Raw genomic sequence first — 16,865 nt, 5'->3', positions numbered from 1 at the left:
ATGGTAGAAATTATTTTCACAGTTGGCAACACTGACTGAGATGACAGTCGGTTGAAGTTGACTTTGACAAGTAGTCTGACAGGTATTGTCAATGATGAATCACAATTTGAATCAATTTGAATGATGTTTGCTAACCTCAAATATCTGGTGGATGATAATTACGTTTCTATTTTCGGTGATCTTCAGCAAATTCACAATTCTGATTATTTGTAAACACTTCTCAGTGGTTCAGTGAGTGTATTGAGGCGAATTTGTTGTCCAAAGTTTCTTGTAACTATTTAAAATCACTTGATTTCTTCTAGAGGTTATCACTACAGTGTTGACAGTTCTAACGCCGGAAACGGAAAAAAAAAAAAAAAAAAAAAAAAAAAAAAAAAAAAAAAAACGCGCTGGACAGTGCCAGTTGCAAATTCGACCCTCGCCGGGATCATAATATGAGGGTGATGAGTACAAAGATGAGTATATTAATGTATCTAGTTTCGGCTGTTTGTATAATCTATGTGTCTCCATTTTCCGTATATCAACAAGTATTATGTAGTTTCCATCAACCTACCATTACTAACAAATTTTCTTAGTTTGGAGCAAGTTCATTATTTTGGCACAAATTAATTAATAACTTTCAAGATTATTCACAAATTATTATATTTAATAATAAAAATTAAATACGATACAATATTACAGCCAAATACTTATGTACATATTTTGAGCAAAAAAACATTATGAGGACTTTTCGAACCACATTATGCAACGCTTTTGAAAACACTGAATGTAGACTAACAATCGAATCTGGAAATCTTTGGGGGCTGGTAATGACGTCACACTTTAAATTTGGTTTATTTGGTTTGGATCCCCACTGTCGACAGGCAAGAACTGCTGCTGGGCCACAGAAGAGAGTATCATGTCGATGGGTTTGGTGTCGTCGTACAGAGATGGCGCTTCACAGAGGATGGCGAAGGTTCCCACGATGGAGGCGATGGTGAAGATCCAGAGGAATAAGCGGTCGAGCACCATGGCCACGAAGCCCCAGTCTTGGTCCTCCTGTATTTGAAAAAGAGGAGTTAGAAATTCCTCTGTAAGTTGTAAACTTAAAACAGGTAAAAAGATCTTTGAGCGCGATTCCGAATTAGATAGGTAAGTCAAAGTCAAAATTTCTTTATTTGTTTAGACTAATAAATAGTTCTTATAAATCGTCATTTTGCTCTTAAGGAGCCTCTACATGTCTTATAATCTTTTTACCCTACCAGCGCTTCGAGACCAACATTTGGCAAGTGCTGAGAAGAAGCGTCTCCGGTAGGTATTCATAGTATTTTTTTAAGAAATCTTATTTGTGGAAATTAGACAACAGTTTAATTTTGGACTCTGTTTATCGTATGTGATCAGACCAAACGATATAAATCCCGCATATTCAACGGTGGACTGACAAATGGGCTAATAATTATACTAGATTGCCGTTTCCCATTTAATGTGGTATATGGGGTATCTTAACCCTAAAGCCTATATCTAATTTCAGTAATCATACAAACCGCATTGAACTCGTCCTGGCGTTGCATGTGGTGCTGTATAAACATGACGTTGTGGATGGCCTTCTCCAGTTCGAAGGGGTACTTCTTGCGGGGAGCCACGTCGCTTAAGGAGTCGTCAAGGCCAGACATAACAGAAGGTAGGCCATTGTAGCCTGCACCGAGGCTGCCGAGCGCTCCGACCAGGCCGCTGAATCTGATGATAGAGGATATATGTCAAATATTTTGCGTACTTAAAGTTGAAACGTAGAGATATGCCTGTTTTCGAAGATCAACTTATTTTTGATTTCTACATTTTTGAGTTAAGACGCGGTGCGGTCATGAGGCTGTATGTATGTGACCCTTGCCCGCGTCTACTGAGTTGACCATCATTAGGGAAAGATGGCGAGATATCGTAGCATAGCACCATCCCCTCACAACAAATCACAACTCATTGCGAGCACGACCACATTGTCAAGAGTATCAAATGAGAAAAATAATGCGGACTATAGTTATCTCAAATAGGAATATCAATATCATCAATTCTTTTATGTTCAGTGGGTACCTACTTAAAATTTGTCAAAAGCATATACAGCACACAAGTCTTTGTAAACATACCTATTTGTAGCAGTGGTAGAGTGCAGTCCGTTACACCCACCAGGTAGGTGATGACGCAAGGAATCCGGGCTTGAAGCATTCGAGTTGGTCTGCTCAGCTGCTGCCAAAGCATCTTTGAACTTGTTCTTCTTCATACTTCTACCAGCTATCTTCTGCGCTGCTAGATCTCTCAGCAAGTCTTTGGGAACCCTCATGAGGAGTAGCTTCGGGAGTTTCGTTATAAAGAACTTTCTCACCCACGGCGCCATCTTGTGAGTGCTAGGCTTGCGGTAATGCACGTTCAGTATTATTATAGTTATCACCACAGACAGTCCGACCAATAACATAGTGAATAGCAGATACTTCCCTAACAATGGTAAGGCGAGCGACGTCGAAGGTATGATTTCTGATATCAGTAAGAAGAACATGGTTTGTGATAAGAGAATTGAAATGCTTAGAGCGATTTTCTCCCCAGAATCGGCTGGTAAGTAGAAAACTAGCACTGATAAGTACGAGATGCCTACACAAGGCACAATCAGGTTTACTGTGTAGAATAAGGTTTTTCTTCGCAGCGTGATGTTGAAGAAAATATCTGTAACAAACAATAATAACGTAAAAATAGGTACTAAATAGTATTAAAAAAGATATTTGCGTAACTACGTTCGTTTTAAAAGATAAATATATTTATTTCTATAGTTCTCATACGGGTAAACGCAAGAGACACAGAAGTTCAATCAGATAGAGAAAATATTTATTTGCAACAACTTGTAGATGAAGTTATGAATTCAGACATGGAATTATTTTTTAAATCTTCGGAACAATGTGACATCTATAGTATAATTATGTCCTCAATTTTGATGGTTAAGGTTAAGCAGTCTACACACCAAACCCACCCACAGAAATGAGTGAGTCGACTTTTGACATGTTGTCATACGTCGTAGAAAGTACAAATCACCAAGCTGCTGGTAGCTTTAAAGTCCTGAAGTATCCCTCTTTATCTCACGTAGTTATTCTATAATTTATTTTATTAGTTTTTGTTACGAATGCGACTTTTCCAAGAACTATTTCTATGCTTTTCCCACTCGTCTTAAACTTGTTCTTTCAAGGTATAAAAACTTTATACTGGCCCACTATTACATTGTCATCAAAAGGACCTTATCCTGCGCACAATAGCTCTTTATACAGAAATAAGGAAAAGAGACAAAGGTGTCCTTTCTTGGATGGCTTTGTTAAGTATTCTTCTATTGTACACAATGGGAATAGGTTTTCGTGGTCTACCTTTGATTGTATTAAAGATATAACATTAAGCAAATCTATTCTGGGGATATTATTGATTGGGTTTTTGATACATTAACAAACTAGCTTTTGCCCGCGGCTTCCCGCGTGAAATTTAGTGTCACAGATCGGTATAAATTATAGCCTTTATGTTAATCTGGGTTATAAACAATAATACTGTAAAGTTTTATCAAAATCCGTTAAGTGGTTTTTGCGTGAAAGAGTAACAAACATCCAGACATCCATACAAACTTTCGCATTTATAATATTAGTTGGATTAGTTGGATAAACTTTTTAGTTAAGGTCAATAACAATAGGACCTCTAGCTCTATTGTCAAGTTTGTGTCCACTTTAACCAAGTTACATACAAAACAGCTCATGTATGAATCGAAAATTAAGACGAATACTAGGCTCTGATCTGAAGACACAAGAAAAACGTTCCCAAGTCGGAAAACCTTGAAACTCTTTTCCTCCCATACCTACATTAATCCTGTATGTAATCGAGGGTTGACTAAGAGTCTCTCTCCCGCAACATTCAGGTACCGACAATTACTCCAATGGCTCGTGCCGATAGTGATTAACGGGGAACGTTATTGGACAAATTGGCGCGTACACTTGGACGCGGATATAACTTGTCTGGACATGAAAATAAGTTAGCTTTGTGTTAATCGCACGCAATGTTAATGGGAATGTTTCGGAAGAAATTATGTAATGTGTAGGGATATGCTTAGCGAACTTTGGTTGTAACACACTGTTGTTGGTACCTACTACGAATCTCTTGTTCTTTAAAATAGAGGTATAGAAACATTGTAAGCGTATTTATAGATCGTTTCATCCACGAAGACGCGCCGCACCATTCTTCCTTGCACCTTCATTCGAATCGAGCAGTCCGACATTGACACATAGGGCTATTGTTACTTTAAATTGCCCCATAATTGGAATAGTTTTAATGTTCCTTTTTCTTCTTATTCTATTAACTATTTTTTTTATCTCTAAACATTTTTTTTTATCCACAACGAGGAAGCTCTTGGCCTGTATCTCACCTGATGGTAAGTGACGATCAGGCCGAAGGTGGAAGCGAGCTTCAACCGGAATCCTCAACCACGGAGGAACTGGCTATCTTACCTTTAACTGCCGGAACACAATAATGCTGTTAACATTGTTGTTATGGCGACAGACTTAGTAAGATGGTGGTAGCTAGCCAGGCGGATTTAGAACAAGCCCTACCACCAACCAAACCGAACAGAAAAATCTGCCCCCACTGGGAATCGAACCCGGGACCTCTGCGTCTGAAGCAGGTGGTCTTATCACAGAGGCGGTTTACTTATTATACTGATTTTCTTCAGTAAAAAGAATAAAATGTTCTCCTCTATCTCGAATTGCAATCTAGAAACACTTTTACGTCTATAACTGTACATGGAGGTGGGTATTAGGGCGGAGTTACGTAATGTTGAAAACGGTAGTTCATTGTTATTAGATGTACTTAGGCCTTATGAGGGAAGCTTATCTGATTCTGGTAATACCCCAGAATCAATAGGAACGGGAATGTATTCGATTAGTGGAGATAATAATGTACTAATGCCAGTATGTAACTGTTAGAACCGTAGATCAATTGCTATCCTGTGTGGTCGTAACACTATGTAACTGTTAGAACACCAAATCAATTCCTATTAAGGTAAAAATATGAAGCCAAATGGTTTCATTTCAGATATAGTTTTTATCTACATTAGTGCAAATTAATAACGATAATCAGGTTTAGTAAGTACCAACATTGACTATATGAAGGTCATAGTAGACTTTTCAACTCGGAAAATCAACAACGTATCGTCTTTCGCAGGCTGTCATCGCCTTCCGAGCGCTGTCCGTCACCCGCGAAGTGAGGCGATGACAGCTTGCGAAAAGTAAAGGTAGCAGGAAGGCGCTGGATGCAGGCCGCTACCAACCGGTTATTATGAAAGTCAGCAGTGGATGTCCTGTGGCTGAAATGATAATGATGACAGATGATGCGTCTTAAGCTAAGCGTCCACATGTCGGTATCGTACGCATCGGACGTATCGCACGCAACGGATCGTAGTATTATTTATATGGAAACTCATACAAGTGCGTCCACCTGTCCGCATCGTACGCATCGCACATCCGATACGATGTGTTTCGTACGATGCGTCCGTTGCGTACGATACCGACAAGTGGACGCTTAGCTTAAACCCACCATTTACCTCCGATGCCTCAGTGACGTGGAAATTTTAGGACATCATGTATGTTAGTCGTGTGGTAGACCGCACATTCTTCCCGTGGGTGACTTAAAAGAACTAAGTGGTAAACTAAACTTTGGAACAGTTACCTGAATAATTTCCTCCATGTACGAGTGGTATTCTGTTGGCATCATATGTCAGAGCGTTTGGCAGTTGCCGAAGGATATAGACACACGATAGTCGCTCCCCTGATCCCAAATTAAATAAGTGTCAGCTTTGGAGTAGGGATTCTATAGCCTCGGTATATTTTTGGTACTTTCAGAAGTTGTGTAACATCAAGTTTCTAGTACCCATAGTACAAGCTTTGCTTAGTTTGGGACTAGCGGCACAGTTTAAAATGTCCTAGGATATTTATTTATTTATGTATTTCAGCCATAGGATGTCGACTGCTGAACTAGGCCCCAATGACTTCCACATCGCATGGTTGGTAGCGGCCTGTGTGCGGTGGCGGCACAAAGTAAATATGTAATCCTATTCCGAATCTGTTTTTGTTTTAAACTTAATCGTCATTAAAGAATGAGGTGAACTATTTCTCTTTCTAGCAGAGCCGTCTTGAGAGGCAGTAAAATGTTATTATAACTGGCATTTTCGCTGCAACTCCTAATAAAATAGTTATAAAAGTATTTTTCTACCCTTGCAACCTCTTCAGAACTAAAATGGAAGACTAATTTAAAACAGGTGAGGTGAGACCGTCGGACGAACTTCTAAGTGTAATTACAGCGGTTTAGCGCCACTCCGACCGATTGCGGGCAGATTAGTTTTACTCGCTATTAACTATATTGCAAGCTTGGCATGTTAATGAGCAGTTTGAGGAGTTAATTGGCGGGTAATTAAAGATTTATTGCTGTCAAGAGTTATACAACATTTAAAGAGATTAGAATTGTCGGAAATGTTGAGAACGAGACGTATGAAGAAAGTAAATATAAAGTTATTTGGCTATATGAGTTCATCTCAAAATTGTAGCTAAAAATTTGTTAAAAATTCTTGCAATCAGTAGTGTATAAAACCGAGATACAACCTGGTCGAGTTAACTGCGTACCAGGCAGCCGTGACGCCACATTGCATCGCGCTCTGGTAAGGATAGAGCGAACGCGTGCGAGGGAGAATCGCATTCCAGCGAGGTACCACAAAATATAACAGAAGGTAAACTCATGTATGTACTTCGCTTTGCATACCTGCGCTCGGCTGTCGCGCTAGGGTTGTCTTGTCAAGTTGTCACGTGTTGCGTTTATTTCGTTATGATAGAAAAATGAAACTTTTAATACTATGGAAGAAAGACAATAAAAGATATCCACATTATCCACGTATAATTATGTAGTTATGTTTAGTACGTTATTATTATAGTAATAGTTTGCAAACAAATACACGAGAAGGAAGTAGTATGACGTAGTATGTAGTTGGGTGGTTGACACTATTATCCAATAATTCCTAAAACCTCTTTAAAACACTTCGATATTCCTAATAATTGAGTTTGCTTTCAATTTGTCAACGTTAAACGAACTATTGAAATACAAATAAATACCTTACTTACCTCCCGGAATCAATAGGTAGTTTAAAAAACGAAAATTTAGTTTTTAATGTTGAGTGTAAGCAACCATCTACTTAACAAATGTTATAATACCCCTTTTTTGTTGTTCACTCATTTTCGAACAAAAAAAAATAATTTCACAAACGCGTGAGAACGCAGTCGCGCCTCGCATTCGTCCGAGACAGTCTTGATAACGCGTACGTGAGCGGTGTCTATGTGTGCGTGGCTAGAGCGCGCTTAGTATGGAGTTTACCTTCTGTTATATTTTGTGGAGGTACGCAGTTAGTTCGATCGGACTGTACTTAGATTTACGGTGCTGTAGACTGAACTAAGAATATTATTACCTGCCGAAATTGTCTTCCGGCTCCCATCATGCACAAATCATTAAACAGCCGTTAAATTTAACTGTTGCCTTCAAAACCAAGGTCTCGTACATATTATTATGTAGGTAGGTGTCAGCAGCCTCAACAAAAATTAATCGGGGCCGCGTCGATGTAATAACCGTAAATACGAGGGTAGATTCAGCGAAAAAGTTGAAAATCTCACGAGGCCCGTCGCGCAAATGAACAGGGCTGTCAATTATTAGCCCATCAAACCCCAAGCGGTAATCTCTATAGCACAACTATAGTGTCTCGATTCGTGGGGATTGAATGGCTACGTCAAGCTAAAGCCTCTATCTTATATACCTAGTTGTAATAGGAGTGGAGGGCTTTGCAACAAAAACAACTATAAATAACCTTTAAGACACACTCAGGTCTGTATTATTAACACAGAAAAAAAAAACTCAAAAACAGTAGGAATCTCATTCATAAATTTAGGCTTTGATTGATGTAGCCATTATGAACTGTTCATACTTAAGAAGATGAGCACGATCAATCTAAAAATGTCTATTCTGTAACCGCCCATAAATATACAGGGTGTTAGGTAAATGGGTATATGAGCCGACACTAGCCCATGTTAACATGGGCATATAAATGGTATAGTGAAGTTAGAAATTTGATATCATCATTTTTTTTTAATTTTCATACAAAATAAATTTTATAAAATCCGATTTGTATGGAAATTAAAATAATTAAAATGAAGATATCAATTTTCTGATTTCACCATACCATTTATATGCCCATGTTAACATGGGCTAGTGTCGGCTCATATACCCATTTACCTAACACCCTGTATAATCTTATTAAATCGAATTTTGAAGGTTGTTTTGTAATCCGTAATTACTAAGTATTATTTCCTAGAGTCCAGGACCTAGACCACAGAATAATAACAAGTACTACGTACAGAAGTTTTACTTCGCGAAGGTATTTAAAAAAATGTATGCTCAATGTCATTAACAATATGGTGTAATTTAGCCTGTCTCAAGAGTCAAGCACCATTTTGTTGACAAACGTCAGTGATCGGCACTGCGCCCAAGCTATAGGGCTGACTTCGGTAAAATGATGTGACGTGAGGTGCTAAACTGCGGAAAATGGCGGAGGAAATACATGATTTAGCATGAATTATCATGAATAATATTAACTACTTATTTACCTGTCAGTGTCTTGAGGCAACTTAATAAAGTACATTCTCTGTTTTTATTATTATTTAGGCAGTTAAATACTGCTCAGTATTTAGTACACCATTTTCTTTATTTTCTTTCATCATACACAAGATTAAGCGTGCGTGAGTCAATGTTCGCTCGTATGTGAGGCCTTGTCGAATAGTATCCTGTAGGTGGGCCATCGTGCGTGTTTTGTTTTCCATGTAAACTCGCGGAGATGAACAGGCCTGCCTAGACTAAAATGCTTGTATAACACTAAAAAAAATTAAGTTCATTGTTTTACAATTTAAACCCACAAAGATTATAGATTACGTTAAAAAAGCAATTTGGCAACCCTGCAAGTGAAATGGGTCTCATTACGCGTTTATCTAAACGTGAAATGTGCGGTTGTTACTATACGCCGCTAAAGTGTTGGCTCGATGTGTTACATTTTGGGTAACATACAGTTTTTTGTGTTACAACAACCAACGCGGTGACACTTTATACGAATGGTTTGATTACAGTGAAAGTTTATTTAGATCGTTCCTTTTTATTTCTTCTCTATCATTTTCATTTCTTAAATAAGAAAATAAACTTTTAGGTAAATAACTATGTCGAGATTAATATAAAAATTGCAAATATTTTCTTAAACATTTGCATCCTTAGAATTCTTCTCCTTATTCTAGTGTTGAGGTAAGATATTTTAACAATAAAAAAAACTCATAATATCGACTCAATAGTTTAGTAAATAAAGAAGGTTAAAGTTTCGCTACTTCCCCCGATAAAATAACAGGTAACATTTTAAACACACCTAAACCCGTATCTTAAATTTAATTAAGTAAGCCAAACCCATCATTTATAAATCCCACTAATCCAACCATTAAACTTCCAAATCATACAATGATCAAACAGTCGTCTTCACAATCAGTATTCCCCCCACGCTTGTTCTTGACTCGCTTCGGCAAAACAACCGTTTAACCTGTTCAAGACCGCAGTAAAACGTAGTAATTTAACATAGATAAGCGTCGTCGTCGCCACGACGTAATTTACAGCCTAAGTGGAGATTAGCCGGGAGTGTTGTGGCGTTGTGAAGTATCACGACACAACAAAGAACGCTTTTCAATGTCGGCGACAAAGTAAATGTGTTGTGGAATTGTGAATTTAACCCGTTTTTTCGGTTATAGTATTGCAAAAGAATAAAAGATATGAGTTAATAACTGGCCAGTAACTCAGTAAGGCTTAAGGCGTGCACGGGTGACTTTTTGTCACCTTGATAGTAGGTAGGTACTAGGTATGTCTTTCTCTTTTACACTTTTATAAAGAGAAAAAGAAAGACATACGAGAAAAAGAAAGTACTTATTCTTATCTGTCAAGAAACATACTTTCACGGTGACACGTCAGTCAACCGAATACCACAAAATAAGTAATAAGTTGCGAATACCGTGTGCGCGCGCCTTAATAACATCTAAATGATTATGCCAATTTAATTTTTTATCGATTTTTTTAACTACCCACCTATTTTCTAACATTACTCTAGCTGTCATTCGCTGGTTTTACAATAGTTTACGAGTTGACGTCGCTCAGTCCGGACGTCGTCGCGTCACCGGAGTTACCGAGCTTTTTCTCGAATATGCTAGAAGGTACACCGCTGTATCTTGACCGAATCTGATCGATCAAAGTGGAATAACTTGTACTTTGAAGAAGCGAGTGTTGTTAAGTGTATTTTGTGAAGTGCTGGTGTTAATTTCTTTTATCTTCGAGAGCAGAGAGGATGGAGAACTATGGATCACGACGTGGAACTATTGATGCTGCTGGACTGCAGAACTGGTAAGTGCACTGCATGATCATTCATTCGATTTTCTCCGTATTATAAAACTACTTGGGTACTATAACTAGATTATGATTTGTACAAGAAGAAAAGTCCTGTCAAACCCTCGTGATAAGCTAAAGATGCTGTGTTACCAGTGTGCATAACAATAGTGCAGCAGCAATGAGCTTCGGAGCTGCGTTGCTCGGATCTCGAGTCGGCAAGTCCAATACCTTCACCATAGGGTTATTTCCACGCTTTAGGCCTCAGCCTCGAGTTTAGCGGGCAGCGGGGCGGGAGCGGCGGCGGCGCGGGAGCGGGGCGGGCAACGCAGACCCGTTCTCGAAACAAGCGGGCAGCTCGCGCGGCGCTTTAGCGGCGAAGTGTTGTGTTCGGGGTTGTGTTGTCGATATATTTGTTTTTATTCGCAAACGAAATGTCTGAACAACGGCGACAATTTTATTTCGATTCAAATTTATTCCTAACGCTCGATTTATTGTGGGCAAAAGAAGGAGTGCGCTGCCCGCTCCCGCGCCGCTGCCCGCTCATTGCCCGCTCCCGCGCCGCTGTTTTCGAGAACCGGTCTATTTGATTTTACGCATAAGATCCTGCCGCTCCCGCGCCGCCGCCGCTCCCGCCCCGCTGCCCGCTAAACTCGAGGCTGAGGCCTTAGAATATTCACAACATACCTGGATAAGGCTCCTGGCAGCAGGGGTAGTACCTCTCGTGCCTTTCAGCTGGTACCCCGAGGATGTCCCACTCCACGGAGGGATAGTACTCTCGGAGGTCTATGCCCACGTCCACCATGTCACCTTTCTTCTGGTTGATGTGCTTCAAGTCGATCTGTGACGAGTGGAAAATTTTAGAAGTATCGGTGATAAAATTATTGAAGAAGGAAAAAAGTGGTGGTTTTAGAAATAAAATAGTGGAATAGTCGAAAATAAGGATAATAATAATTAGTAGTCAGATTCATTCTTGTGGCGGAGTTTTGGGCCGACGCTGTGTAGGTTTGTTGTCGACACGACAAGAAAAAGAAGTAGTCAGATAGTCTGCAGTAAGCCAGGGTCACAACTATAAATGTTAAGGCTTTAAAAAGAGCTTTTAAGTCTAGGTCAAAATAGAGGACTGTTCCTTGATTAAAAATGAGCTACTTGCCAAATTAAACGTAGATGGAACCAATACATTACACAAGTAGTAAACGAGTATTAAAGACTATTTTATGTAGCCAATCTCTGCGTTATAGAATTTTTATGTTATGTTTATGGCGAAGGTAATTTTGAAGACTACCGGTGTCTTTCCCGTTTGACACGTTAATAACTTTTTTGAATGATGTGTTAATTGCCATTATTGCCTTTATGAGAAACCTAAACCTAATAACTGTTTTATACTGAGCATTCGCTATTTTGTGTTTGAGGTGAATGACATGTGATACACAAACAAAATAATTACAGTGTGAGTAAAAATAAAACTTAAGACATTTTTTTTATTTTTGATAAAATAATGTACAGTCATGGAATGAAAAGGTTCGTCAGTTTTCAAATTGATTCCTTCAACGAATCGCGATCACATATTACCTTTTGAAACTATGTTACAGAATAATCTCGAGTTAGAGAAAATAATCTTTAACTGTTCGTCAGTAAAGTTCAAAATTATTCAGATCAAAGTTGTTTGACGATTTAACTTGTCAAGAAGATTATTGTGATTGATAAACTAAAACCTTCTTGTTGGTTCAACCTGCCATTATCTATTAAATAAATAAAAAACTACATTTTGTAACATTGCACTGATGGGATAGAAAAATAAACAAGCAAAACCTTATTCGTTAGCAAACGTCATATTTATTTAAATGTTAGCAGCAATGTTTCTTGCACGGTTATGTTGGCAGGTTTGCGATTCTTACAGTACCTAGTGCAAGCGAAAACCGACACTAAGGTGACGAACCTTTTCATTCCGCGACTGTACACACATAAGTAAGTGTCTCATTAGCATAAACAATTATTATCATAAATTCAAAATTCAGACTCATTTGCTATGCTTTCACAATAACAATAAGTAATAATAATACGTCCTTAAATATTGAATGAAAATCTTAAAATATTATTATTATGAATGACAGTCATAAATAAGTCTAAAATAGATTCGGTAAAAAAGTATTTTACAATAAACACTACTTGTTCTTCGACCCTACGTCCTTGTAGAATAGATCATGTCTATATTACTATAGGTTTTAATTGTGAGCAGTAATTTTTTGTCGAGTTCAGCAGATCCTAATAAATTATCTATTCTTACCAAGGAACAATTGAAAGATTAATTGATCCTATTCTCTGAAAGACTTGTTCCTACTTTTTGGGGACGTATGTGACAAATGAAATTTTTTGGAAGGTTTTTTGGGCGCCACTAATTTAAGTGTTCTAGAGTAATCTACAGTATAGTTGTATTAGGCCACCAGTTTAACCTAACCTAACCGAGACTGTTAACCAGCCACAGGAGTGCTAAAACTTAAAGCCAATTTTCATGGTGCCGAAAGAAAGTTTATATTTTAGACGAATCTGTAATAGTGCCATAACAATAGTAATAGTGACAGTTAAGCTAGACAATAATAATAATTGTACCTAAAAAAGTTATGCGGTTCGGCCATCTTTATTTCATACTAGCTGACCCCGCGAACTCTGTTCCGCCTTAAAGGCAATAAATACGCCATCGCAATTTTTCCTTATTTGCTCACCGTTTAGACCTACCCTGGACTACGACAAACATTTTAAAACCAAAATCAGCTCAATCGGCCCAGCCATTCTCGAGTTTTAATCAGACTAACGAACAGCAATTCATTTTTATATTATGAAATTATTGAGACTAAAAATTTCAGACGTGTCAAAAGGCACCTCGTGACAGAACAATAATGACGTAGTGGCTGGATTACAAAGCTGTAGGCCTAAGATGCGCGCATCGACAATGACATGATATGATAAGACAATTTTCGATCACGTAGATAATTTTATCATTTTCCCTAACATGGGACCATCGATAGAAAAGTCTATCGACCGCTATCGCGTGATAACCGAATTGTTGCCATATTAAGAAAAAATTGCGTTATTATGTTGGCCAACCTTGAAATATTTTAGCTCATTCGTTCAATCTCGTTCATTTCTGCTACTAATTCGGCTAAAAACACATATCTTAAAGCAGTGAGAACGTCATTAAAAAAAAGTTATGTCAATTTTGTTGACATTACATGACTGCTTGATTGTATTTGTTTGTGTTTTTAAAATTGTATTTTTATGTTTCCAGTCTTATTTTTAATATTTCTAAAGTACGGAAAATATCAAACGAAGAGATAACCAAGTTAAAGAAAAACAATGAAGAATTCCTAATCATACCGATAGTATTAAAGAATGAAGTCTTCAAAATTAACAGAATAACCGAACTCCACTACCTACCCCATAATGCGAGGTTTACAGTAATTATTCAACTTACATGAAGCAGTCAGAAAGTTTATTGAGATTTGAGAAATAAAGTTACACTCATAAGTAGCAAAGTAAGTACCTAAAGTCTAAAATATTAGCTATACTCCGCAGATCTTGAGTTTCATAAGTAACAGCACCGGAGAAAAGGAAAAATATCTTTATTCCTACAAATAAGCTTTCACCTTCTTTCCTATATTTATTTCACATAGTTCTTTCACCGTGTAATAATACTGTGACCAATATTTTGTATGTAAACTTAAAATTCAAATAGGATTAAGTAAATGTTTCTATTTATGAACTGTTTATGTAATTGTAATATTTATAATTGTGTTTAAATAATATTCTTTCTTTTTTCAGACAGTGGATGAAGAAGTGTGGGATTATGAGTGATTATTTCATTCTAAAGCAGACATAATCAAGTCTTGCTCACTATCATGAAAATTTACAATAACCATCAGCAAGAAAAACTTCAAGGGCTAGGCTAACCAATTCATGGAATTCTGTTTGTATTTGAAATTATAAATAGCTATTGTAAAACAAAAGTTTTCCAAATAAAGATTTTGTAAATAATGGTTGAATTTTGAAATTACACTGCAATAATGAATTTATTGCCTGCGTCCAGCGCCTTTCTGCTACCATTATGATGTCGTCGGTCCACCTTGTGGGTGGACGTCCCACGCTGCGTATTCCGGTACCCGGCCTCCACCCCAGAACCTTGCTGCCCCATCGGGCAACATGGAAAGCATTGGGGGAGGCCTAAGTTCAGCAGTGGACGTCCTAAGGCTGAGATGATGAAGAATTTATTATTTAAACTACCAAAAATATGTTCCAATTACTCAATTTCAGATTCCAGCGATTTCACTAAAATGGAATAAATTGTACAAGATTATCATCCTGTCACATTAAAGCCCTTAAAAAAGACCACATGGAGGAATTAGATTGATAGTAATGTGGAATGTATGTATGGTATCACCATCAAGTTATAAAATTAGTAAAATTCATTTATTCTCATTGTTATTATAGCAAGTTTGATTACACATCCCACCCAATGCTAATTTCTGACAATGACCTTGCCACTGTTTGATGTAGACACAAGAAGCTCGGTCACCACATTCCGCCCCATTTTCAATAATTTTACAAGATTATGTACAGATGACAGTAGGTACTTAAATCAAGCTAAACACTGTGGGGTATCTCACGACATTTGCAACTTAATATGTATTGTCTGATGTACTGTTGACTGCCTACCTAAGTAGGTAAGTAATGGTTATTTTACAAGGTAGGTAATAATAATTAATATGTGGGTGGGACTGTGGGAGCACTAAGATTTTGCAGCTAGCGATTATAAACTGTCGCAAGATTCGCCTCACACTGATAAACTCTTGAACTAGAACTCAATCTCCACCTAGAAGTAAAAGTATCACAAAGGTGCTAGATTCCTTTCTTTGAATTTTACTAGCCTCAAATTAGTCGTAAAATGTCATTTACCATTATAAATGATAAATAAATAGAGTTAAAGTAGCTTGCAAAAAAGTTAATCTCCTATCGTCTTGCTATCGTGGGCAAGGATCGAGGACGATAAAAACACCACATCCTATCCTATCGTGATGTCAAAATATGATATAGTTAGCGCTTCATGTTAGGGCTTGCCAGGTTTATCACAAAAAAAAAAAAACAAATCTATCACTATCACATTTTGACAGATGACATGATAATTTTCGGGGTGCCATGTTAGCGCCGGTAGATAAAACGATATAGTGACGTCAAAATCGATATAACGCCGCGATAGCAGTTTATCACGGCGCGCATCTTAGCCCTGCTGGAAATCATGCTTTGTCTTTAGGGTAGTTCTGTCATTACATGGGCTGAAATCGTGAATCGTGGGTTCAATTCCCGCCTTAGGCAGTTCGATTTTTTTCAAGTTATTTATAATTTTGAAATGATGATGATGGCGATATCCCTAGAGTTTAATGTCTCTCGCTTACCTGATCACCGTCGTAGCTCCACGAGCCGAACTTCAAGAAGCAGGTCTGTTGGTCAAACGGAAAGTATCTGACGTCGATCTCACACGAGGACTTGAAGATGGCTGGCGGGGTCCACAGAACTTTTCCTGTGTGGTGGAGCACCGCTTTCGTCATGGTCGTCACCACGTACTCTCCGTCGGCACTGGCGGGGAAATTAGTTAATTAGACTTGGTTTTTTAAATAAAAATCAACTTGCTTAGGTACTTGGGTGGTGCTTAAACCCGCGACCTTTTGCTTCATTATTGAGCTACAGATACATTAATAAACCTGAGGAAATTTTTAAGAGTATTTTATGATGTTGTGCGATAAGAAAATAAGAACAAAACTGTTATTTGTTTCCTTAATAAACAAAAATAAAATAAATTAAAACACTAAAGTAACATTGAATGGGGCAGGTAAGAGGGTTCTACATTAGGTGGGCATTATTCATCCGAAATCTACGATATATCTAGAATACGGCCTTGATAAAGTCTTAATTATAGTATGATTGTGCTTAGATGTAATACAACAGCAGCTCTTACCTAAGTAACCAGTCACTTTTAACTAAGTTTTGTCCGAACACTGCTAATCTCTCTCTCTTTTTTGCGTCTCTTTCAACTCAGGCATAGACCAATATTCCGAATGCTTGACAGTTGAGTTTTATTACCATAAAATTCTCTCTTTTCTCATGCAATAAAAAAACTCACGTCTATTCTAAATTGCATCGTGCTGCCCAAACAATAGAACTCAATTGGACTTATGACTGCACTCCCGACCATGCTGTGTCCGGGCTGACAGTACCATAAACCTATCAAAAGGCAAGTCATATGGAAACGGACGGATATACGCTCTGCAGATCGGTTCTAAGCTATAGGCGTCTGACTTGAGAATATAGGCTTGTTCTCAAGTTATTGCTCT

At 37.9% G+C, this 16,865-nt stretch overlaps 1 protein-coding gene across 1 annotated transcript in view; it reads right to left on the bottom strand.

Moving 5' to 3' along the window:
- Nucleotides 1-392: 392 nt before the first annotated feature.
- The window catches only part of LOC135079445 (acetylcholine receptor subunit alpha-like 2), a 33,576-nt gene continuing 17,103 nt past the window's right edge, over nucleotides 393-16,865 (bottom strand). The window contains exons 4-8 of the mRNA XM_063974108.1: nucleotides 15,930-16,110; nucleotides 11,170-11,323; nucleotides 2,118-2,688; nucleotides 1,524-1,716; nucleotides 393-1,038 (exon numbers count right to left, since the gene is read on the bottom strand). Coding sequence (XP_063830178.1) covers nucleotides 823-1,038; nucleotides 1,524-1,716; nucleotides 2,118-2,688; nucleotides 11,170-11,323; nucleotides 15,930-16,110 — 1,315 coding nt within the window. The 3' untranslated portion in view covers nucleotides 393-822. The remainder of the gene's footprint in view (nucleotides 1,039-1,523; nucleotides 1,717-2,117; nucleotides 2,689-11,169; nucleotides 11,324-15,929; nucleotides 16,111-16,865) is intronic.

The sequence above is a fragment of the Ostrinia nubilalis genome, chromosome 16 (genome assembly GCF_963855985.1).
Source record: "Ostrinia nubilalis chromosome 16, ilOstNubi1.1, whole genome shotgun sequence".
NCBI lineage: Eukaryota > Metazoa > Arthropoda > Insecta > Lepidoptera > Crambidae > Ostrinia > Ostrinia nubilalis.
This window is presented reverse-complemented; position numbering and strand designations above follow the sequence as displayed.